Source organism: Acanthopagrus latus, chromosome 14, assembly GCF_904848185.1.
Source record: "Acanthopagrus latus isolate v.2019 chromosome 14, fAcaLat1.1, whole genome shotgun sequence".
In the NCBI taxonomy this organism is placed as follows: Eukaryota; Metazoa; Chordata; class Actinopteri; order Spariformes; family Sparidae; genus Acanthopagrus; species Acanthopagrus latus.
In genome coordinates this window covers 2,820,677-2,846,006 of record NC_051052.1, presented here as the reverse complement: position 1 = coordinate 2,846,006, position 25,330 = coordinate 2,820,677, and the positions used below count along the sequence as shown (strand labels likewise).

General features: G+C 40.7%; 1 protein-coding gene across 1 annotated transcript in view; it reads right to left on the bottom strand.

Moving 5' to 3' along the window:
• Positions 1-25,330, bottom strand: part of rint1 (RAD50 interactor 1) — an 87,120-nt gene that overhangs the window by 21,158 nt on the left and 40,632 nt on the right. Inside the window, exon 9 of the mRNA XM_037121264.1 lies at positions 18,056-18,193. Within this exon, the coding sequence (XP_036977159.1) occupies positions 18,056-18,193 (138 nt within the window). The remainder of the gene's footprint in view (positions 1-18,055; positions 18,194-25,330) is intronic.

Sequence of the window (25,330 nt, the reverse complement as noted above, 5' to 3'; positions counted from 1 at the left end):
ACAATATGACTATGGGTTCAGTGAAAACCAAGCATTTTTTCAGAAAAATAAAAACATCATAATACAAAAGAATGTGCAAATTGCAGTTTTATTGATAGAACTCATTGCCAGTCATCAACATTAACATAAAGTCACCACTAAATTAATTAAAAATCAAACATTTTACTGCAGCTCTGCTTTAACAATAAATAATAAATATATGCTGCAGCTGGTGGAAGGTGAAACACTGAAATAGTGCAACATCTTATAGTCTTTAAAAGACAACATAACTGTATACAGAAAATGCATTACTTACAGAACAGAGGTAGTTGTGTGCGTGTGTGTGTGTGGTGGGGGGGTTGTGCGTGTGTTGGTGTGTGCGCATGCCTGTACCTGTGTTGTATCAATGTGTGCATGCATGTGTGGCTTCATGCATTAGCATTACAGCACAACAGATTCTTTGCCAGGAACAATAGCTTGTTAACCATGTGTGACTTCAGACAGGACCTGTCACAACTCACAATGTTGACTGATGCACTAAAAATTCTATCTGAGGGAGAGCTGGTGGCCTGCATGCACAAGTATTTTCTTGCCATGTTGCTGAGCCTGGGAAAGTTGACTTTGAGTGTTCTCCATCACAGAAGGGGGTCCTCTTTGTTGTCAGTTGTGGAAGACTGCATGTAGGCACTCAGCTCAGCTTCTATGGCAGCAGTGGGATCGATTAGTACTGTGGCCCTTGCAGTGGATCTTTTGAGGAAGCTTGCCAACGACTTTTTAGACTTATGGTGGGTGGGGGTCAAACTTCTTCCATTCTTCCAAATGTAAGATAATGCATTTAAATGGAAGGAACTGTTCTCATTTAATCCATTCTAACCATTATATTTACCTTGTGTTCCATCGTCTTCATCTCTGACACCAGTCTGGCTTTGATGATGGGGACCTCGTTAACACTGATGTACTGTGTCTTGCATCTTGGATCTAAGAAGGATGCCAATCCAGGAGCTCGTGTGACTCTCTCTTCATATTTGCTATTCATGTACTCCAGCATTTTCTTTTTTAAAGACTTGGTCATGTCAGTGTCATCCTCTTCTGGTGCCAAGATGGTTGTGTTAAACAAGTTGAGTACTGGCTTGATGTGTGAAACACTAACATAATCCTCCCTTGACAGAGCATCCGTGAATTCAAGCAGTAGTCCCAGTGCCTTGCTGACTGACTCCAGCACATCTAGATCTTGATGTCGAAGAATTAGGTGCCGGGTGGTTCTGTCCTCTGAGAGGACCTCATTGAGTTCTTTCTGCTGCTCCAGAATCCAGTCAATCATGAGCAGCCTAGACCCCCATCTAGTTTGACACTCAGTTGTGAGTCCATGGACTGGAGGATTGAGGTGCTACTGTGCTTGCTCAAGTGCAACTCTCTTTTTTCAGCTGTGTGAGAAGTGGCACATCAACTTTTTGCAGACACCTGTTGCACGGCTGATCCAGTTGTCACCTTTCACTACGTTTTCTAGAGAAAATAGATGTACAAAATAATTCATGAATATATTATAATAGCTAAATAACCATAACGTAACGGTAAGGTAACACTACTGAACGCATCAGCAATCAAACTTCGATTGGGCTTCTTTTGGGATGACTGAGAAGTCCCTGGTGTTTCTCTGATTGCAATACACTCTTCATGAAGCACGCGATGGTGTTGTTTCAGGTGGTGAAACATGTTTGTTGCGCTAATTTTCACCAAGCACGACCTGCACAACACCTCGCTCTGGTATACATCATCCTTTTTAAATCCAAAATACCTCCAAATAATGGAAGATGATTTATGTTTTGGCACCAAATCAGATTCTGCACTGCCACCGGCCGCATTATCTTCTCATGTCTCATGTCACTTTTCTTTCTTTCTTTTTAATTTCCCCGTGGTGTATGTAGTATGTGTGTGCGTCTCAGTCCCTGTCTCCCTCACTCCCGCGCTTGTATGTTTGTCTTTGGTCGGCTTCAGCTGTCGATCCACAGCAAGCATGAAATAAGGTTTGTGGTTGGCTGGCCTTAGCAGTGCATTCAAGGGCAATCGTAAAAGTTATGTTTCTTGTGACTGCCAGAGCTGTACATACATCGTTTATATCGTTGCTTTTTCGATATTAATATCTTGAATGTTCATATCTAGATATAGATACGATAACGATGTATCATTAAGCCCTAATTGGTAGCCATCTATCAAGCATCGATGACATAGGTGGAGTGCAATACCTGCACCCAAAGGATACTTAAAGACACACTAAAAAACACCTGCCGGACTCCGAGAGGTTAGATGGAGTAGAAGGACGTGCGCAGAGAGGCTCCCCAGCGCAGATTCAATAACTTTAATTAAGGACTCGTTATCCTAGCAGAAAGTGAAAATCTAGATGGACAAAGAAAAGCCGAAACAAAAAGACTCAACAGACAAAAGCCACAATGCCGAAAACTCAAGACAAAAACAGCTCCGCTACCAAAGATAGCAAAATAGCATCGCAAGCTAGCGGCAACCCATGTGGAGCTACAGGACACCCCGGAACGAGCGTAACGCCGGGAGACCTACTTGAAGCGATAAAAGATTTAAAATCCAAGATGAAGGGGGACAACGACAACTTGAGAAAAGACATTAACTCGTTCCACACAGAAGTGAGCAGTAAACTCGATGGTTTAGCCGAAGAGATGCAGGGGCTGAGGGAGCGAATGGGTGAGATGGAGACACAAGTGGGGCAAGCGGAGGACTTGGCTGTGGAAATGACCGAAGCGCTCACAGCAACTATAAAACGCCAAAAAGCTCTGCAACAAAAACTCACAGATTTAGAGTCTAGGTCAAGAAGAAACAACATCCGCATCTTTGGAGTTGCAGAGGGTGAAGAGGGAAGCTCCGTGATGCACTTCGTCTCAGACCTTCTCAAACATGAGCTGCCACTACCCACAGACATGGACCTAAAGATACAGCGGGCTCACCGCTCCCTCCCCCCGAAACCAAGACCAGAGGCCCCCCCAAGACCCCTCATCATTAACTTCCAGGAATTCACAACTAAAGAAACCGTGTTAAGAGAAGCCTGGAAAAGGGGTAAGATTCAGCTCGGTAACCGCCCGCTTTTCTTCGATCATGACTACGCTGCAGAGATCGTGCAGAAGCGTAGGGAATACAACGAGATTAAGAAATGCCTGAAGGCGAAGGGTATACGTTTTCAGACCCCCTACACCGGCATGAGAATCCACTGGGACAGCGGAGTCCGGACCTACACCAGCGCGCACAACGCGGGACGGGAGCTGCAGAGACGGGGCTACAGTGTGGAGGTGCCAGCCGCGAGGGATGAGGAGGACCCCGGTGTGACCCGGCTGAAAGAGCTGCTGGGCTGGCAGCGACAAGGCAAGAACCCGCAGGGAGGGACACCTACCGCGGCTGATAGAGCTAAGGAGAGACTCCGGGGGTTCCAGAGGAGCCCCACGGAGTGACAGGAAAGTCGGCTTTGAGAGCAGTAATATGTCGGACACGTAATTCACTTTCTGAATTAACACTTTTGAGCTGGGAGCGGCTCCGAGGACAGGATTGAGACCGTTGGACACATAGGATGGCAGTAGTTTCACTACTGAACCCCCTCATAGGGCCCTTCCCCTACGATAGGTTTTACCCTAGACCCACCAACGGGGTCATGGAGGAGGAGAGAAATCTGCTCCTCCTTTGGAGTTCCAGGTATCTATGTTATGTTAGAGTCAGTTGTTCTACTGATGATGTTGCTGTTTTTCCTATGTTTACGGGGCGACTGATTTCTTCTTACTTTAAATGAGTGTGGCACATAAAATAATATCTTTAAACGTGAATGGCCTTGGTAACCCAATAAAGCGAAGTAAGGTTATAGCAAAACTGAGAAAGGCCAAACCAAGTGTAGTGTTTCTGCAAGAAACACATTTATCAAAAAAAGAACATGAAAAGTTTAAAAAGCTGGGATATGTGAACTCCTTTTACAGCTCATGTAAGAATAGCAGAAGAAGAGGGGTAATAACATTGCTACCTAACTCAGTTAATTTTGAATTAATCAAAGAAGAAACCAATGGAGAGGGCAGATATGTGATGGTCAAGGGTAGGATAGACAGTGTGTTAGTCTCTCTAATTAATATATACACTCCTCCAGAGAGCGACAGAACATTTCTAAAATCTATTTTTGATAAAATTGAATCAGTGGGTGAGGGAATCGTAGTCTGTGCAGGAGACTGGAACATTATTTTAAACTATAATATGGATACAACAAGTAGTAGAAGACACAAACACAACCTGTCTAAAAGCTTGAACAAGCTAATTAAGGAATCCAGTCTGTTTGATGTGTGGAGGGACCTGCATCCACTAGAGAGGGACTGCAGACGTATCGGACCATAACACAATCTATTTAACCATAAACCTGGACAACATAAATAAAAAAAACTCTACGGAGATTGAATTTAGGAATTCTAAACAATACGACAAATGTGGAAGATATAAAGAGAGAAATAAAAGAATGTATTAACATAAATAGAGACAATGAAGTTGTCCCAACAATAGTCTGGGATACTGTCAAAGCAGTAATAAGAGGTCGCTTGATCTCAAGGACATCCTATATAAACAAAATGAAAAGGCTTAAATATGACAAATTACAACAACAGTTAAGGAAACTAGAAAAACAGCAACAAATCGACCATAGCGACGAACTGGCAGAACAAATAAAAATAGTTAAAAAAGACATAAACAATATGGCATCTGAAGAAATGGAGAAGAAATTACGATTTACAAAACAAATATTCTATGAATCTGGACCCAAAGCCACAAAGATTCTGGCAAAGCGCCTCAGAACACAAAAAATTAAACACTCAATACACAAAATCAGGGAACCAACCAGCAATGAAATAATACATGAACCAGACATAATTCAAAAAACCTTCAAAGATTACTATAAAATGCTGTACTCGTCACCTGAGAATATAAATGAGATGGAGATTAAAAACTATTTGTTAAAACTGGACCTTCCCTCCATAGGTACTAACCAAAACGGAGCTCTAACCTCTCCTATAACAAAAGAAGAACTAGACAAGGCCATCAGTAAACTGAAGACTAATAAAAGCCCCGGGAGCGATGGATACCCAAACGAGTGGTATAAAATCTTTAGGCAGGAGATCTCCCCTTTACTGCTGGAGTCTTTTAACTGGACACTCAAACACGCCGAAATCCCCCCTTCCTGGAATGAAGCGGTCATATCCGTAATCCCTAAGGAAGGTAGAAATGGAGAGTACTGTGAGTCGTCCCGACCAATCTCTGTCCTCAATGTCGATTACAAATTATTTACTTCGATAATTTCCAAAAGGTTGGAACATCTACTGCCAGAGCTGGTGGATGGAGACCAGACAGGTTTCATAAAAGGCCGACAAACCCAAGATAAAATTAGAAGGACAATACAATTAATAGATACAATTAATAAACAAAAAACAGGTGCAGTCTTAATCGGCCTTGACGCAGAGAAGGCCTTTGATCGCGTCAGCTGGCCCTTTCTTTTCTCTGTGTTGGAGAGGATGGGTTTCAGCTGTCAATTCATTAAATGTATCCAAGCCCTCTATAATGAGCCAACCGCTAGAATTAAGATCAACGGCACCTTAACAGATAATTTTACACTTTATAGAGGCACCCGGCAGGGATGTTGTCTGAGCCCCACTTTATTTGCTCTTTTCATGGAACCGCTGGCCCAGTAAATTAGACAAAATGATGAACTTAAAGGAATTACAATAGCACAAGAAGAACATAAAATAGGATTATTTGCCAACGATATTGTCATATACTTAAAGAACCCAGACTCAACATTTCCCAAACTTCTGTCAATCCTGGATAATTTTGGCCAGAAATCGGGGTACAAACTTAATATAAATAAAACACAGGTCCTGTGCGTGAACTACACACCGAGCAGCTCCATCAGACAAAAATATAAATTAAAATGGGATTTGGGAAATATGAAATATCTTGGAGTCTTTATTACACGAGACCTGAATAAGCTCTATGAGATAAATTACCATAAAATCAACAACAACATACAGAAAGACCTGTCAAAATGGTTATCAATAACCCTAGATTTTAGTTCAAGAATTGAGGCAATAAAGCTGAATGTACTGCCTAGGCTGTTGTACCTGTTCCTCTCCCTACCGGTTCGGATCCCAGACTCTCAATTTACAGCATGGGATAGGCAGTTGTCACGATTCATTTGGGAAGGCAAAAGACCCAGAGTCAAATTCAAAACACTTCAACTGGAGAAACTAAACGGAGGCCTTGCGCTACCCAATTTAAGAGAATACTTTTATGCTGCTCAGTTGAAATACATGGTATGTTGGTGTTTTCCAGAATACTATGCTAAATGGAAAAATATAGAGCTCACCCAGAGCAAAAGTCTACCTCAGACCAGGTTAGGAGAAAAACACTACAGACACCAGGAAGACGACAACTTCACAGTTTCTGAAACACTAAAAACATGGACGGATATAGTCAGGAATTATAAACTTGAAGGAGACTGTAGGTTATTGCTGTGGCCTTCACAGACAACTTTTTTCAGACCAGGACAAACTGACAAAACCTTTACAACATGGACAGATAGAGGTATTACAGCCATATGCACACTGACAGAAGGTAACACTTTTAAATCATTTGAAAGGGTTAAAAAAAATTTGAACTAGAAAACAAAGACTTGTTTCGTTTCTTACAACTAAGACACTTTTTTGATAAACAGGTAAAAACTGTTATATCATCAGAGAGTAATGTGCTGATTAAAATGATGACGGATGCCTACAAGGAAATGCCCTCCAAAGCTGTCTCTAAACTATACACATGTCTACAGAAATGTAATGGTAATACTTCATGGTATATAAAATCTAAATGGGAAGGTGAATTACAGACCAGAATTTCAGAGGGTGATTGGAGCCTAATATGCAAAACACAACATAGCTCTACAAGCTCCAAACGCTGGAGAGAGTTTGGATGGAAAAATCTGACACGTTTCTTTGTCACACCTCAAATTAAAAGCAAACAGACTGGATTACAACAAAAATGTTGGAGACAATGTGGAAGCTATAATGCCAATCACAGTCATATTTTCTGGTCATGTGCCAAATTGCAATCTTTCTGGGATGATAGCATTAGACTTCTGGAGGTCATTTTAAATTATAAGGTTCCCAGGGACCCAAGGGTTTTTTATCTGGGATTGATCCCAGAAGGAGTTGTAATGAAAGAAGATAGGTACCTCTTCAAAATAATGATTGTTGCCTATAAGAAGGCCATTACAAGAAACTGGTTGAAAAGTGACGCTCCACGAACAGGACATTGGATTGACATTATGGAGGAGATCTACGCGATGGAGAAAATGACCTTTCATCTGCGAATCAAAGCAGGTGACTTTACACAAAACTGGAGAAAATGGACATTATTCAAAGACAAAGACAATGCTCACTCAACTCAATGAGAATTTGTATGCCCCCTCATGTATTATTTTACTTTATTTTATTTGATGTTATGTATGGTCCTTGTTCCTGTTGTTGGCGTCTGTGTATGTATGCATATGTGTGTATATATGTATGTATGTGTATATATATATATATATGTATACAAAAATAACTAAATAAAGAGTTAAAAAAAAAAAAAAAAAAACACCTGCCATAGACCAGACTACAGAGAAGCTTTATTCCCCAGGCTGAGAGACTCCTAAACTCATCATAATTTTATAAAATGGACTGATTTTTTTGTTTGTTTATGTGCATGGAGTAGTCAGAATCAAATCATTGCTTTCCATCTTGCATTAGGCCTGAGTTGTAACTTAACCTCATTGGAGTAATCCTCCTTTTCTTATGTAATTAACTTTTTGACTTTTGACTTTTTTTGTCCTCAAGCATACCAATTCTGCACCCGTTAATAAACGCGTCAAGACCAGAGAATACTAGCTGTGTCTCCAAGTAGTTCAATAAATATCTTGAAATAAGTTGTCCATTGTCCTTAATGACAGAGATGGAGGTCAATGTAATCAGAATTGACAGCGTTCTGATACAAGACTGATTCATTTGATCTGATTCATTTTCCTCCCCTAATCAGCTTCTGTGTGAAGAACAGCCTCAACTATACAGAACATACAATATATAGTTAAGATGGCACTCACAGGTGCTCATAATTTGTAGTAACCTCTCTGTAAACCAAATAGTCCAGACAACATATGGGTGTGATGGCACTCCTCATAGACTATTCATATAGTAAACAGTGGGATTGCTTTTGGCTGCCTAAATGCATAAATCTGCATAAAACTTTGCAGTCCTTCTTATCAGTTCAGAGTTAATTCTGGAGCTTTTTTCAGCTCTCAGTAAAAGCATAAAAACGAAATTAAAGCTGCAAGCAGTGATGAACGGGCCCTCGCAGTCTGCACATGTCAGGGAATGCTGCTGTTAGGGTATGCCATTGGGCCTTTTCACACAACACCTTCTGTTGAGGAGGCCATTCCTTTATAATTTGGTGGCCTGCTCCCACTGGTATTAAATAATGTACGCTGAAGTCAGAAGGACTCCCTAAAATCTACATGATGAACAAATAATGAGAGGACTACCACTGTGTCATCCTACAGACTCTTGAACAGATGTTGTATCCATTAGCAAGACAGCACTGCCCTCTGGTGGAGAAAGGCTGTCTACTCAAAAGTTAAGATATTTCAGCTGTTTTTTTTGTGTTTTTTTTTTCTATTGATCTATTGCCATCTATTGAAACACATTTTGCACAAACCCTCATCGGGCAATGGAACACAATCAGCAAAAGTGGTAATTAAACTGTATTTGGTCAAGATATGAGAGACTGTTTTAAACACAATGTGCTGGAATTTGCCGTTTTTTATTTTGGGCGTTTTTTGGACTATCAAAATTCTTTTAAGAACTTTTTGTCAGGAGTTTTTCAAGTTTCGTGATTTTGCAAATGGAAAGCTACAGTGAAAGTGGTGATGGCCCACTGGATGTAGAGAGAGCCTGGGGGAGTCTTCCGCATGGTGGAGTCGTCTTCTTACAGTGGGATGTGTGGATCCAAGTGGAACAACCCTCATGCTTTACTGCTGTTTTGGTGGTAAGCAGGACGTGTTTTTGATCAGCTGGGTTTCCAGGCGTTTTTTGCTGGAACTCTGATGCAGACCCAGTCTTGTGGTTATTGCTTGCTAGGAAGGGGCTGGACAGCTTTTAATTGTCCGTGGATTAGCTGAACAGCAGAGGTTAGTGCAGAGCACAAAGTTCGCACAGACTCATCCAAAGCATGAAGGTCTATCTTGAGTTGCTTGGCAAGCATTTTAGCTAAAGAAACAACGTGTCTATACATGCAAGAATATTGTCACATCTAGAATCATCAGCCTTGCAGGCTTGAGAATGTCTCTATACATGCAAGATGTCAAGCTAATTTTGTTGGGTTTGTTTTCTTTGGTTTTCAACTTTTTCATGTTGGAACTTACCCTTGTTCTTCTACTTGATTATCTATCTCAGGTATTGGGTATTCAACAACCCAGTCACCACCAGTGTTACAAACACTGGATTCTTTTATCTCTTTTACAGGATAAAGGCTTTTTATTTTGATAGTATTTTTATTTTAGTGTTTCTACAGGACATTTGATTGTCCGGCTTAATCTTAGTCTGTGTTGTGTTTTTTTCTTCTTCTTCTTATTCTACTAATTGAGCTATTAGCTATTTATTTTGTTCTGTCAGAGAAACTATGTAAGATTCTGCATAGGCACAATTTCTCTCAATTTCTACCTTAAATTTATTCTAAAATCTTATAATATAACTTAACCCAATTTAAACCCATGTTGCAACAAATGACAGAAAAAACAAACAACAAACAAAAGCTAGCATAAAACAAAACAAAACAACATCACAGGAATTTCCACATTGATCTTTTCTATCAGACCAAGAGAATCACAGAAATTCGACACTGGGCTTTTCTATGAGACCAACAGAATCACAGGAATTTTCGATACTGATCTTTTCTGTTAGAATAGAATCACTGGTTTTCGACACTGATTTTCTATCAGAGCAAATATAATCGCAGGAATTCAGACGTGATTGCTTGCAACATGACAGACAAAACAAAACAAAGTTCAGACCTGGTCTTTTCTATCTAAAATGACAGAATAACAGGATCTTTAACACCAACAGAATCACAGGCCCTTCCTACATGGGCCTATTTTATCAGCAGGCAAACCCATTTCGTTCCCCAAGTCAGCCCTCTATGTCACCATGTTGATGTTAAGTAGGATGCTAACCCCTAGATGCTTGGCCTTTAGGAGAGCGAATCATCCTAACACAGGAACAGAGTGGGTCTGAGCCAGTGAGTGGACCCAGAGCAAATGAAACAGTACAATTTTATACATTAAGAACAAAGAACAAGGAAGGGCAGGTTCAAACAAAAGGTAAACAAAAGGGGATGCAAAAGGAGGGGGTCTGCTCTTTGGAGAGAGTTAACAGTGGGGGGTGGGGGGAGGTACGTTGGGGAGGTATATCCACATTTAACATAGTGATCAAACCAGGTCCAGACGTCTGTTGATCAAATGGTGTTACGCAAATATGTATCTGTGGAGTATAGGAGACAGACAGAAATCACCACCATTTAGGTCTGGTGGTCAAAGGGCTCTTTCCAGACATCACTTCAAATGTGGATTTTCTTCCTCAGTTATCTTTGGTATATCATAATTCTTTTAATAATCTTATGTCATGAGGGTCCACAGATGCTGTGTGCAAAGTTTCACACAAATCGGTGAAATTGGCTAGGAGGAGTTCGAAAAAGTAGGTTTGCGACATTTCGCAAATTTGCAGAAGGCAGAAATGGGTGTGGCCTATGCCACGAGACACAGCAGAATTTACTGAACGTGTGGATATGAGGTTTTTTTAATGTGTCACAAGGTATACTGGAGATATAAGCCAAAACGCCCTTTCCTTGATTATAGTGCCACCTAGTGGTGGAACTTCAGGATGACAACAGATTATAACATTTTTCGCCAAGTGTGATTTATATTCCAAGGTTGGAGAGTTCTGGGGTATGTTCAGGCAGTGAAAAATGTGATCATTTTGGCCTAAGAAAAACAAATAACTAATAGCTAACTAAAGCTGCAAGCAGCGACAAATGGGCCCTCGCAGTCTGCGCGCGTCGGTGCATGCTGCTGCTGTTGATGCATGCTGCCGTCGGGCTTGTCCATGCCTTCCGTTGAGGAAGTTTTTCCTTTATAATTTGGTGGGCTGATCCTCCTGCCAGTATTAAAGAATGTATGCTGAAGTCAAAGGAACTCCTTGCAATCTACATAAATAACAAACAATGAGAGGAGTACACTCTGTGAACAGAGGTTTGTATCAATTAGCAAGGCAGCACTGCCCTCTGGTGGAGAAAGCCTGTCCACTCAAAGGAGTCGACAGTCAAGCTGTTCTTTCAAAATGAAGTACTTGATTATTGAGATGCGCAGTGCGATTCAAGTGTCTTGGGGCTTCTTCATGCAACACTTTCCGCTGAGAAAGTTGTTCCTTTATAATTTGGTTGGCTGCTCCTGCTTAAATAATGCACACTGAAGTCAGAATGACTTCCTGCAATCTACATAAATAACAAACAATGAGAGGAGTACACTCTGTGAAACAGAGGTTTGTACCCATTAGCAAGGCTGAATGGTCAAGAATTTGCAGAAAAAGCTGAATTTTTCAAAGCTAACAAGACAGAAAGGCTTAAAAGAGGGCTGAAAGAGCTTAATAAGGTGAACAGTTCCTCTGGCTGCACATATGCTGGAGCAGTAGCACAGCCACAGTTGAAAATGTACCCAGGAGAATGAATGGGAAAACGCCTCCCAAACTCCTGTGATTTGGGGAAAAATGTAATGGTTATTCCCATAATATCTATACATTGAGCAACAGGAGACATTGCTGAACTCTGTGATAAAATCTTTTCCATTTCTGTGGAGTGAAAAATGAGGGTGGCAGAGCGAGAGACAAAACAGGTGCCATCTGCTGTCCTCCAGAAATTTAGGCCCAAAATTAACATTGCAGCTTATGGGGTGCTTGTCACTCTGGGGCTTCAACAACCAAAAGTGTAAGTCCTACATCGGAAATAAGACCATCAGCTGAATGGCAACAAGATGTCCTACATTTCTATGTATATATTGTCTATGTGAAGAAAAAGATGTGGGATACAAATCAAGCTGAAGATAATTTTTTGTCTAGTTTTTCCAGCTGCTCTACACTCTAGCAATGATGTCACAAACTCTAGCTCACGCAATACACACCCATTATGAAATCACAAGACAAGCTGAAAATCCTTGAAAGTAAACTGTGATGATTTCAAAACCATAAAAAATATTTTTAAAAACTGAATACATGATCAATATTTCAAGGTCTTCTCGCTCTTTAAACGTTGGAAAAGTGTCTCTAGCTAAAAGTATGAGGGACAAGAAGTGGTTGAAAGTGGATGAGTTTTGAAGAGGATTTGAAGATTTTCCTATTTAATTCCATTCACACTAATTAGACTGCAACTGTAGCACCACCTATTGGCCTATTTCTCTCTCTCTATACACACATACATACATATATACATTCATAAAAAACATATATATTTTATATACATACATATACACACATATATACAATATACACACATATATAAATATATACATATATACTAGGTCTGAACGATATGGAAAAATTTCATATCTTGATATTCATGCCAGATATCTTGATATTGATATGATACAATATGACTACGGGTTCGGTGAAAACCAAGCATTTTTCAGAAAAATATAGAGATTTAAGCCATACACAAATGTTTGATAGAGAAATCATTACCAAATTATCACAAACTCACTACAGAGACAAATACATTTTAAGTAACAGTAACATTAACAGTAAAGGGAGGGAGAAGATCAAACGAACTATGTGGAACGATGACATCCTAATCTGGAGAGAAAGCGTGAAAGTGAAGATCGAGACTCAGCAGCTTCAGGTTATAGGTAAAGTACCAGTGGAATCTAGAAAGAAGTCAGAGAATTAAAGGATCAACAGAGTAAACAGCAGCTATCCGGGCTCAAATCCACAGAGCGAGCGGCTACAGTGTCCACTCCTGTTGCCCCAGACACTCCGGCCTGCCGCCTGCACAACCGCTTGGGAGGGGAGAGACCCCGGTGCTGCTGCAGAGGAGCCGTGGACTGCAATGACTCTGAGCAGCAGGAGAATTACAATATAATATATTTCTCGTCTTTCCCCTGATGATCTGAATAAGTCGCTAAATTTGTCAAATTTGTAGAAAAAAAGTAGCTAAGAGGGTCTGAAAAGTCTCTAAATCTAGCAAGAAAGGCAACACTGTGTCTGCGAGCGCGCGCGCGTCTCCGTCTCCCTCGCTTCCACCCTCGTATGTTTGTCATGGGTTGGCTTCAGCTGTCGATCCACAGCAAGCATGGAATGAGCGGTGCATTCAAGGGCAATTGTAAAAATGATGTTTGTTGTGACTGCCAGAGCTGTATATGCAGGGCGAGCGGGGAAATCTATATCGTTCATATTGTTTCTTTTTTGATATTAATATCTTGAATGTTCATATCTAAATATAGATACGATAACGATATATCGTTCAGCCCTAATATATACATATATACATACATACATACATACATTACATATATATACACACACACACACATACATATGTGTGTATATATCTACTTCGAAGCACATTTCAGTGCTTCGAAGTAGCTTGTATTAAGTAAACCTGAGCACATTTCAATTTCATGTTCTTTTTTAGGAACAGCAACTAATCACAGCATGCTCAGAGGTGAGTGTGCTTCTCTGAGTGGTGATTAGCACTGGCATGAGTCTTGTGCATCCCCCTTGTTTGCAATAATTAGGGCCCGAGCAGGGAATCCCTGCGAGGACCCTATTGTATCTGAAGGGATTCTTTATTTTTAGGGCCCGAGCAGGGAACCTGCGAGGACCCTATTGTTTTTGAAGCGATTATTAGGGCCCGAGCAGGGAACCCCTGCGAGGACCCTATTGTATTTGAAAGGATTCTTTATTTTTAGGGCCCGAGCAGGGAACCCCTGCGAGGACCCTATTGTATTTCAAGGGATTCTTTATTAGGGCCCGAGCAGGGAACCCCTGCGAGGACCCTATTGTATTTCAAGGGATTCTTTATTAGGGCCCGAGCAGGGAACCCCTGCGAGGACCCTATTGTATCTGAAGGAATTCTTTATTTTTTTTAATTAATTTATTTTTTTTAATTATTTTTTTTCTTCGGACGAAATGATTGCATTTTTGACTGCCTGAACATACCCCAAAACTCACCAAACTTGGAATATAAGTCCCGCTGGGCGAAAAATTTTATAATCTATTGTCGTCGTGAATTCCCACCACTAGGTGGCGCTGTTATTATGCACAGCGCGTTTTGGCTAATAACTCCCATATACTTTGTGGCACATTCAAAAACCTTATATCCACGCATTCAGTGAAGTGGGCTGAGTCTCGTGGTATAGGCCACGCCCATTTCCGCCTACCGTTTTTTTTCGCTACGTCGCAAAATTTCGAAAACCTACTTTTACGAACTCCTCCCAGGCGATTTCACCGATTTGCACGAAACTTGGCACACAGCATCTGTGGACCCTTCTGACAAAAAGTTATTAAAAGAATTTTGATAGGCCAAACAATACTCACGTTATTAAATAACAACTTCCTGCAGATTTCCTGCCAAACAGGAAGTGTTGGATATCTCCACAATGGTGTGTCCAAATGACATGAAACTTGAGACAGTACTTTGACACGAGTCCCTGAGGATGTGTCCAAAAGTTTAGGCGATGACCACAAGGTGGCGCTCTTTAAAATCATATAGTTTATATCTCCACATCGCTTGGGCGTATTGACACCAAACTTGGTATAGTCATTGCCAATGCCCCCTTGAAAATATCTGACAAAGGACTTATCAATCGGCCACTAGGTGGCGCTCTGGTGCCAGTTTAATTTTATTTTTGGCCTTGTGACCACACCATAACACTTATGGGAATGAAATTCATAGAGGTGGTATAGACTGGCCCCTGCAACTTACACACCAAAAATGACCAGCAGGTGGCGCTATTTTTCACTTGAAGAGTTTTTGGCCCATAACTCACACATAATGTGTCACACATTGATAAACCTTATATCTCCATGTTCCCTGCATCCAGCTGAATTATTTGGTGTAGGCCACGCCCACTTTCGAGCTAACTTTCAGTTCGCAAAATTGCAACAAATGCAAAACCTACTTTTTCGAACTCGTCCCAGGCAATTTAACCGATTTGCACGAAACTTGGCATAGAGCATCTGTGGACCCTCCTGACAAAAAGTTATTAAAAGAATTTTGATAGGCAAAACAATACTCAAGATATTAAACAACAACTTCCTGCAGATTTCCTCCCAAACAGGAAGTGTTAAATATCTCCACAATGGTGTGTCCAAATGACATGAGACCTAAGATAATACTTTGACATGAGTTCCTGAGGATGTTTGCAAAAGTGTAGGCAATGACCACAAGGTGGCGCTCTTTAAATTCAAATAGTTTATATCTCCACATCGGTTTGGCAGATTGACACCAAACTTGGTATACTTATTGCCACTGGCCTCTTGAGCATATTTCACAAAATGCTTATCAATCAGCCACTAGGTGGCGCTCTGGTGCCAGTTTAATTTTATATTTGGCCCTGTGCCCACACCATAACACTTGTGGAAATGAAATTCATAGGCTTGGTATAGACTAGCCCCTGCAACTTACACACCAAAAATGACCAGCAGGTGGCGCTATTTTTTATGTGAAAGCATTTTTGGCCCATAACTCACACATAATGTGTCACACATTGTTAAACCTTATATCTACTTATTCCCTGCATTCAGCTGAATTATTTGTTGTAGGCCACGCCCACTTTTGAGCTAACTTTTTGTTCGCAAAATTGGGAGAAATGCAAAACCTACTTTTTCGAACTCCTCCTAGGCAATTTGACCAATTTGCACTAAATTTTGCGTGAAGCATCTATGGACCCCCCTGACAAAAAGTTATCAAAAGAATTTTGATAGTCCTTAAAACGGCCGAAATTTAAGACAACAAATTCCTGCATGTTGTGTTGAAAGCAGACAATCTTGCACATCTAAACAAAATACAGTCTGATTATCACGTAAATGTTCATAATTGTGTTCCATGGCCTGATGAGGCTCTGTGTAAAATTTGGTGCAAATCGGGCAATAGATGGCGATCTGGTCGCAGTCTGATTAGTTTGAATGGAAAGTAGATGGGAAAATCTTAAAATCCTCTTCAAAACTCATCGCCTTTCAACCTCTTGTTGTGCTTCATGCTTTATGCTACAGATACCATTCCACCTTTTAAAGAGTCAGAAGACCTTGAACTGTTGGGCATGTATTCAGTTTTTCAAAATCTCTTACGGTTTCGAAACCATCACAGTTTTAGTTTTACGGATTTTTAGGCCTTCTTCTGATTTTGTAATGGGTGTGTATTGCGTGAGCTAGAGTGCGTGACATCATAGCTACAGTGTAGAGCAGCTGGAAGAACTGGAGAAAAAAATTCTCTTCAGCTACTGGACGATGATGCTTTCAGCTTCTTCCCAAAACTATTTCATTGCATTATGCCTCATGTGGACATTTTCGTCAGCCAGCTCCAGAAGCGGACCACCAACTCAGTCTTTGTCTGGGGAATCGTGCAGCAGTACATGCTCTTTTTTCTGTCTTCCGCGTGCATTACTTAATGCCAGCGGGAGCAGGCCACCAAATTATACAGAAACAGCTTCTTCGAGGCGTTGCGTGCGGAAGCCCTGACGGCAGCATGCCCCGAGGTGCGTGGACTGCGAGGGCCCGACCAACGCTGCTCACAGCTTTAATTAGAAGTGAATTTCCCACTGGTTATCAATAAAATTGCAGTGACTGCAACATAGGACTGCGGGGCCAGTGAAGTCCATCCATCACAAGTGAGCACAATGCTTTCTGTAGACTGGAGTGCATCCTCCACCTTTTCTCTCGCAGTATCATATAGAGCTGGAATAGCTTTTTCTCTAACCATTTTCTGATCTGTATTTCATACATTGGATCCAGTTTTTGCAGCATTTCTTAAATTCAATGCCATATATTGTTAAATAAATATATATATATTTGGCACCAGCGTTTCGATACTCGTATTGCACAAGGAATGTTGACAATATGCTGGCATATCAATTTTTTGTCACACCCCTCGTAAGGAACCTCACCGTATCGAGCATAAGGTAGTCATAATCAAAAATATTCAATATATGACAAAGGTATGTATGACTAGGACTTCAACAGGACAAATGTGATGCTTTATAAGAAGGTTAGATACATATCTCACGCAAGAGGTGATAACTTGTTTTGGTGCATTTTGGTTACTGAACACAAATGTTTATATTTCATAGTCTCTGGCAACATACTCACATCCCCTAAGCTGCTGCTGTTAACAGTGTTGTTATACGTGTATGTATTTTAAAAAATGTGTTTCCAGCAATGGATGGGTGCCATTTTATCGAGCAGCCAAGACATACAGTATGTATTCAGACAAGAACAAGCAGATGGCAGAAAAGCACATCTCTTGAAGCTGTCTGCTTCCTTAACACTCTTAACTAAACCCTGAGGCTACTAGGTAGCCTTTAATTATTGTGCAGATGGCAAATGTTGTTGCTTTACTATGCACTTTATGCACTCGATGGACTTAATTTAGTGGGTTGTTGGTGGGTGGCTAATCCCCAAAATGGGTGTTTGTGTTTTTTTTATGGTTTGGATCTTAATTTAAATTTCAGTTATACCATTTGACAGTATTCATGTATTTGTTTTTTTAATCCAGTTGTATCTAATCTATTCACACTCTTTTAATGTATTTTATGTATTTTGAGTGAGTGGTTCCCTTGTCTGTGTTAGGATGAGCTCATTGAGATGAATTTCATTCAATTATGTTGACATGGTAATGAAGTATTGAATGTTAACAAAAAAATCAAATTAAAAGAAGAATAATGATTGATCAAAATATTTTTAATGAATAGTCTTACCAGTGATGACCTGTAGCAGAGTCATAAAAGTCTCAGCACAATCTGGAGCCTTAAGCTCATCCATATCACTGATATCTTTGTACTGAGAGCTCCAAGCTCCTTCAGCCGAAAGCATGGAATCCATCTTCTCCACTGCCACTGTATGTGCAGAGGAATAAAGGGTTGTGATGATTTTTCACTGTGCATGTGTAAAATTACTGAGAAGATGCAGAATGCTTCCTGAAAATACAGTAATGGTAAAAAGTTTACATAGAATTGCAAAGAAAATGTGTGTCATTGCAGTCTTCAGTTCTAATGATTTCTACAACTGTCATTTTCTGTGATGAATGAGTGGAACACTTTGTTGCAAAAAAAAATTCAGGAAGTTTGGTTCAATAATGAATTAATCAGTCAGAATAAGTATTCCTTTATTGTCCCACAAAACAGGGACATTTGTTTGCCACGGAAGCCATATGACACATTATTAAAAAAAAACAATTGTAAAAAATAGATAATATAATTAAAAAGGTAAGAAATGGAATAGACTTGTATATACATATAAATTATTATGGGTCTTCTGAAAATATGACCAAATCTGCTATGTCAAAAATATACAGACAGCAATACTAATATTTGGTTAAATGTTCCTTGGCCATTTTCACCTCAATGAGGCCTATGTGATAGCCATCCACACACTTCTGGATTAAATTTTTAATCACTCCTCTTGACAGAATTGGTGGAGTTCAACTAAATTTGTTGGTTTTCCGGCACAAGCTTCTTTCTTCAACACAGTCCACATTTTCTCAATGGGGTTCAAGTCAGGCCTTGGGAAGGCCATTCCAAAACCTAGACTCTAGACTGATTTAGCTATCCCTTTGCCATTTTTGATGCATGTTTGTGATCATTGCTTAGAACACCGAACTGTGCCCAAGACCCTATCTTCAGACTGATGACTTTAGGATTTCCAGAACATTTTGAAGATAATCCTCCTTCTTAATTTTTCCATTTATTTTCTTTAGAGCACCAAATCTGCTGGCAGCAAAACAGACCCACAACAAAATACTACCACCAGCCTGCTTGACAGTATGTACAGTGTTTTTTAGTTAAAAGCCTCACCACTTTAAACACACTGTTGTTCACTGTGGCCAAACAACTAAATATTTGTTTCAACATGACACAGTTTTCCTCCAGGTGGATTTTTCTTTGTTCATGTGATATGCGTCACTTCAGGTTGAGCTTTACAGCACAGGGTCTGGATCAAGGGCACATGTGGCAAGTAACAAAGTAAAAATACTTTGTTATTGTACTTAAGTATATTTTTCAGGTATCTGTACTTTCGTTTAAAAACCTTTTTTTGTACTTTCTACTCCCTTCACTGTCAAAACAGGCTTGTTACTTTTTCAGCCTCCGCGGATGATGACACGATAAGAAGTAACTACCTAGAGAGGGAAAGTCAACCGCTGAGAAAAGCGCTGTCAGTTACAGGTTATGTTGGAAAGAAAACTTGCAGCAGCGACATGAGGGAAGAAAGTGAACCGGGGAACGAAGATGCATCATATTAGGAGAAGCAAGACATTCCCCACCCATGACCAAGAATGCTTCATGGCGAATGCATTGTGTGTCAACCTAAATACCACGAGCTTCTGGCGTTCAAGAACTCTCCGTCAAATCTTAATGAACACATACAGGTAAGGTGTATTTTCAGTTGTTATCATTAGCTCATTTAGAATTTCTTGTAGGCCAGTTTACAATGTTAGTAATGCTATGGGAGCACATTGTTTTGATAGTTTAGCACTAACACTAGCTAGCGCTTGGATCAAAAAAGACATCCCCAATTAATTGACATTTTACTACTGTTATGAGATGTTAACGTTACGCTTCAGGGCACTGTGCCAGAAAGCCCCTCTTGGGTAGGTTTAGGGGTTGAATGGTGATTTGCGTTAAAATAAATTTTATGTCAGAAAAGGGTTTTAAGCCGAAAGGTCTGAAGGCTAACGTCCCCTGTGTGCCAGTAGTAGTTAATCATCTACGTCAACTCTGCACAAAGACAATGTTAAACATTTATATAACAATTCTCTCAGGTGAACCACTTTTTTCTTATCTTTGTATATGTCTGTGTCTTATATGTGTGTATTGTCACGCCGTAAGAAAACATGTGAGTCACTTGGAGAGATACAAAAACCTCACTGCACCTACTTTGAGGAGGAAGTCGACCTCAGATGAAGGCCCATCCAGGCAGCATAAATTGTAGGAAACCAAGCTAGAGTCCTACCTGGCTTGCCCAATTGATGCATGGATGTCCTGAAATATTTCCCAGCAGTCTGCAACTTGAAGCACTTAAGCTCAACACACCTCTACCTGCCTCAGCTGCCAGTGAGAGGCTTTTTATCACTGCAGGACTGATTTTCAGGCCCAAAAGGGCATGCCTTGATTCAAAGAACTTTGAGAACCAGCTTCTGCTGAGGTTAAATAAAAGATTTGGGGATTCCTGTAGAGATGAGCGAATAGCTCATAAAGAAAAACAACTTGATTTGAACTAGTTTCCACATTGATCATAATGTTTTAAGTTCTGTTGCTGAAATGGAAAAACACATTGGCGCAAAGTAAGCCTGTCAAAACTTGGCTAGTTTTTCTATATAAAGTGTTAAAAGATACAAATTCTGTTAAAAGTAATATGTTAAGTATAGTATTGAGAGTACCAAAGCTGTTATAAAGCTGAATTATCTAGGTGTTCATGCAGGACCTCTGGTCAATTCAGTCTTGATTATTCTATCTGAAATTTAACTTGCAGCAAACAGACTGTGTCCAGTGATTTATTTTTTCTCTGTACCAGAACTGTGCAGGTTGTTAATAAAGAAAAAACTATCCTATTTTGTGTGCCAAGAACTTTTCGTTTTGTTAAGTTATCAAAAGAGGTATTGTCTATCATTGATGGCAAAAATACATTTTTACTTTTTACTTTTGTACATTAGTGGTACTTGTCAAGGGAGTACCCTGCCCTCGCCCTGAGACAAGGCTGGGATTGGCTCCAGCAGCAACACCCCGTGACCCCATGGAAAGGGATAAGCGGTTACGGATAATGACATGACATGACATGACATTAGTGGTAGTACTTTTCAGAGCCTGTACTTTCTTACTCTTATCTGAGTAAAAGAGCTGAATCAGTACCTCCACTTTTACTATAGTAATTTTTTACACAAGTATCTATACTTCTACATAAGTACAAAATGTGAGTACTTTTGCCACCTCTGATCAATGGCTTCTTTCTCACACTGCAGCCTTTCAGCTTACGTTGATGCAAAACACTCTTGAGTTCTGATACTGTCCGCTGTCTTCCAGCGACTTCAAATTCATTACAGACCTGCCTTTTGGTGGTTTTGGTTGACTCTTGACCATTCTGGTGAATTTGCTATCAAGAGCGGCAGATAGTTTGCCTTTTCTCCACAAATGTGGCAGGGACACAACTATGCCATGCTCTTTATACTAACAACTTTTTTGCTCTTGGGACCCGTAACTGCTCTGAAATTGCTCCAATTGTCTTTCCTGACTTGTTCATATCAAAAATGCACTCAATCAATCAATGCTAAGCTCTTAAGATGTTCCATTTGTAGTGTTTGTGGCCAGGTCTAATGGGTGTGTTACACAAACCCTATAAAAAGGGTGCAGAAGAGTCACTAGCTGTTATCAATCATAAACACTCACTAATCAGTCACAGTTAAGAGGTCATGCTACATTTCAATTTGATTTACACAACAAAAAAAATGTCACAAATCACAAAAATTGATCTTTCATTTTTAGGGGGCCTATTATAAATTCATTATTGAACCAAACTTCATGAATGTTTTTGCTAACAAAGTAGAATGGGTTCCATTCCATCATAGAAAAATAAGAGCTGTAGAAGTCATTCGTGCTCAAGACTACCATGACCTGCAGTCATGCGTTTTTGTTTTTTTGACATCTCAAGAAGTTAGAATATCAAGTAAAAGTTCATTTTTCTCACAAAGTGAAACTTTAAACATCTCTATAAAAAAACAAGAAACCTCTGTCTGTCCGTCTCTGTGTGTGTGTGCCTCAAATATCGCTGCAGATCAGAATCAGACTGACCTGAGATTTTCAACTTGGCTGCTGCGTGGTTGAAGGGTGTGCCACCTCGAATTTATTTGGACTACAAAGATTATCGTTAATAAATTATTTAATAAATGACTTGTGAAATCCATCAGCATTGTGCACAAATTATTGCATCATGCATGTGGCATGGCATGGAGGCGATCAATCTGTGGAACAGCTGAGGTGAAGCCCATGTTGCTTTGATAGTGGCCTTTAGCTCGTTTGTATTTTGTGGGGTCTGGTTGAACAGTAATACCATGGTCGGCAAACCAGTGACTTGTAGTTTTAGCACTGTGGGCAGGTGCCAAGTCCTCCTGGAAAAGGAAATCAGCATCCCCCTATTGTATGGAGATGCAGATTTCCTTTTCTTAGACTGCCAACAATTGTTCCACGGACTATGGTATTACTGTGCGATGATTGTCAAGCTAACTCACCTGACCTGAAACTCAGAGAATCTATTGGGTATTGTCAAGACGAAGATGGGAGACAAAAGACCCAACAATACAGATGAGCTGAAACTTTTTGAGATGCACATCTCATGTACATGTTCTTTACAAGTGTATGTAAACTTTTGACGAGGACTGTATATAGTGCCTATATAAAAGTAAACACCCCCTTGAATGTATGTATGTAACCCTTTTATTGCTTTTAAAAATGGAATCATGGTCAATATAATTGGACAATAATTTACAAAAAAAGTTTAATGTCTTTAATGTCCAAGTGAAAACAGATTTCTACCAAGTAATATCAATTAATAACAAATATATGTAAAATAAGTGACAGCATAACTATTCACCTCTTTCATGTCAGTATTTAGTAAATTCACCTTTGGCTACACACAGCAGGAAGTCTGTGTGGATTATCAGGTTTGCACAACTAGACACATCAATTATATTCTACTATCCTTTAAAAAATTCAGGTTGCACTGTGAACAGGTGTGAACAGTCTAGCCACAGAGTCTCTATTGGACTGAGGTCTGAGATTTGACTTGGCTACTCTAGAACATTCACCTTGTTGTCTTTCAACCATTTGTCTAGCTTTCGCTGTATGCTTAGGGTCATTGTCTTGCTGGAAAATAAATATTCTCCCAAATCTCCCTTTACATGCTTCCAGGGTCTGCTGCATGATAATGCCACCACTATGTTTCACAGTGGGGATGGTGTGTTTGGAGTGATGTGCAGTGCTTGGTGTCACCAAACACAGCATATAGTCTGATGGCAAAAAAGCTAAATTTTGGTCTCATCAGATCAAAGAACCTTCTTGGGGGGGGCGCTGTGAGATGCGGACAGAGTAGACGCGCTTTTTTCGAGCTCCTCGTGGCACATCAAATTATACTAATTTAAGGCGCAATTTTGCATGCCAGACTCTCCATTTTGGTTTTAAAGTATTTGCCCTGCGTTCATCTTTGAGTCTATCGAGAAGGGTAACACGAATATGTCGACCAAAACCTTACGAGGCGGAAAGGGAGCTACTCGCTCGCTAGCAGAAGCTGCTACTAGCCGCGACCAAGCTAGCACGAAACATGCGGGCATGTCGTCAGCCGAGGAGGATGACGAGCTTCCACTTATGTGGCAGAAAATTTCTAACAAGTTGCTGCAGTCATTTAACGAGAGGTTCGATAAGTTTGAGCTGAGTTTCCAGAATCTTTTGTCCGCCCAGAAGGCACTCACGGAGAGGTTGTCCGTCAACGAGAACCAGACCGCGGACCACGAACAGCGCATCAATGCTGTGGAAACTTCAGTCGCCGAGCTGCAGCAGGAAAACAAAAAGCTCCGGGCCAAGATTTCGGACCTGGAAGGGAGATCCAGGCGGAACAACATAAAGATTGCCGGCATTCCCGAAGGCGAGGAGAAAGGGAGGCCGACCGAGTTCGTCTCCAGTTTAATTCCCAAGCTGTTGGGGGATGACATCTTTCCTAAGCCGGTAGTCATCGACCGGGCGCACCGCACGCAACAGCCCAAACCACCGGAAGGCTCCAGACCCCGCACGATAATTGCACGGGTGCACCTCGCACAGGATAAAGAAAAGATTCTGCGGCTCGGGAGACAGCAGTCATTGGATTACGGCGGTCATCGTATTCTCATCTTTCCCGACTACACGGCGGAGGTGATGGAGCAACGGCGGAGCTTTCGTGAGGTGCTTCAGCTGCTGAGGGAAAAGGAGATTCGCCACTCGCTGCGCTTCCCGGCCAGGCTCCATGTTCATTACCAGGATCAAGTGAAGGTATTCAGCAACCCGGTAGAAGCTAAGAACTTTGTCAACCAGAAACTTTGAAACGCTACATTCTGAGAGTCTAAACAAGTACTGAGTGAACTTTTATTGTGCCGTTTTTTTTTTTCCCCACTTATGTTCTGCAACGTGTGTGCCATAGAGGGGCTGTGAGCTGGAGGGGGTTTTTTTTCTCCAATTTTTTCTTTCGTCGCCCGGTGGTCCCTGAAGTGGATGAGGGTAACTTTGCTTCGTTTGGGGAAGCACTGGTTAGGGGGTTTGTTCATTTATGTGTTAACTGTTTACCTGACTTTTTTTGTTTTGTTTTGTTTGCGGTGGGCTGCCAGACTCAATGTTGATTTTATGTTTTATTACAATGTCTTTTATTGCCTACTGTTTAATCCTGTCGTTCCTTAGGCACCATGAATGAATAACACGCTTGATTCGTTATCCTTGGTTTCTTGGAACGTCCGTGGTTTAGGCCACCCGATAAAGCGAGGTAAAGTTTTTGCTCATTTGAGGTCACTGAAGTCTGACATAATATTCCTGCAAGAAACACATGTTCAAGCCACTCAGCATAGAATGCTTAGAGCTAACTGGATTTCACAGGTCTACCAGTCACCTTTCACATCCAAAGCTAGAGGTGTGGCTATCCTTTTCCGTAAATCTGTGCCCTTCCATTTTCACTCTTGTATAACTGATCCGAATGGCAGGTTCATAATTTTATCTGGCGATATCAATTCATTTCCCATCATACTCGTAAACATCTACGGACCGAACACGGATGACCCAGCTTTTTTTCGCAAGGTGTTTGACCTTATCCCGGATGATGATTCGAGTCATATACTGATTGGAGGTGACTTTAATTGTTATTTAGATCCGTATCTGGATAGGTTCTCCTCCGCTCCCCCACCTAAAATTCTTGCTGTACAAACTCTTAACAATTTGATGAAGTCAAAGAAGGTGGTGGATGTTTGGAGA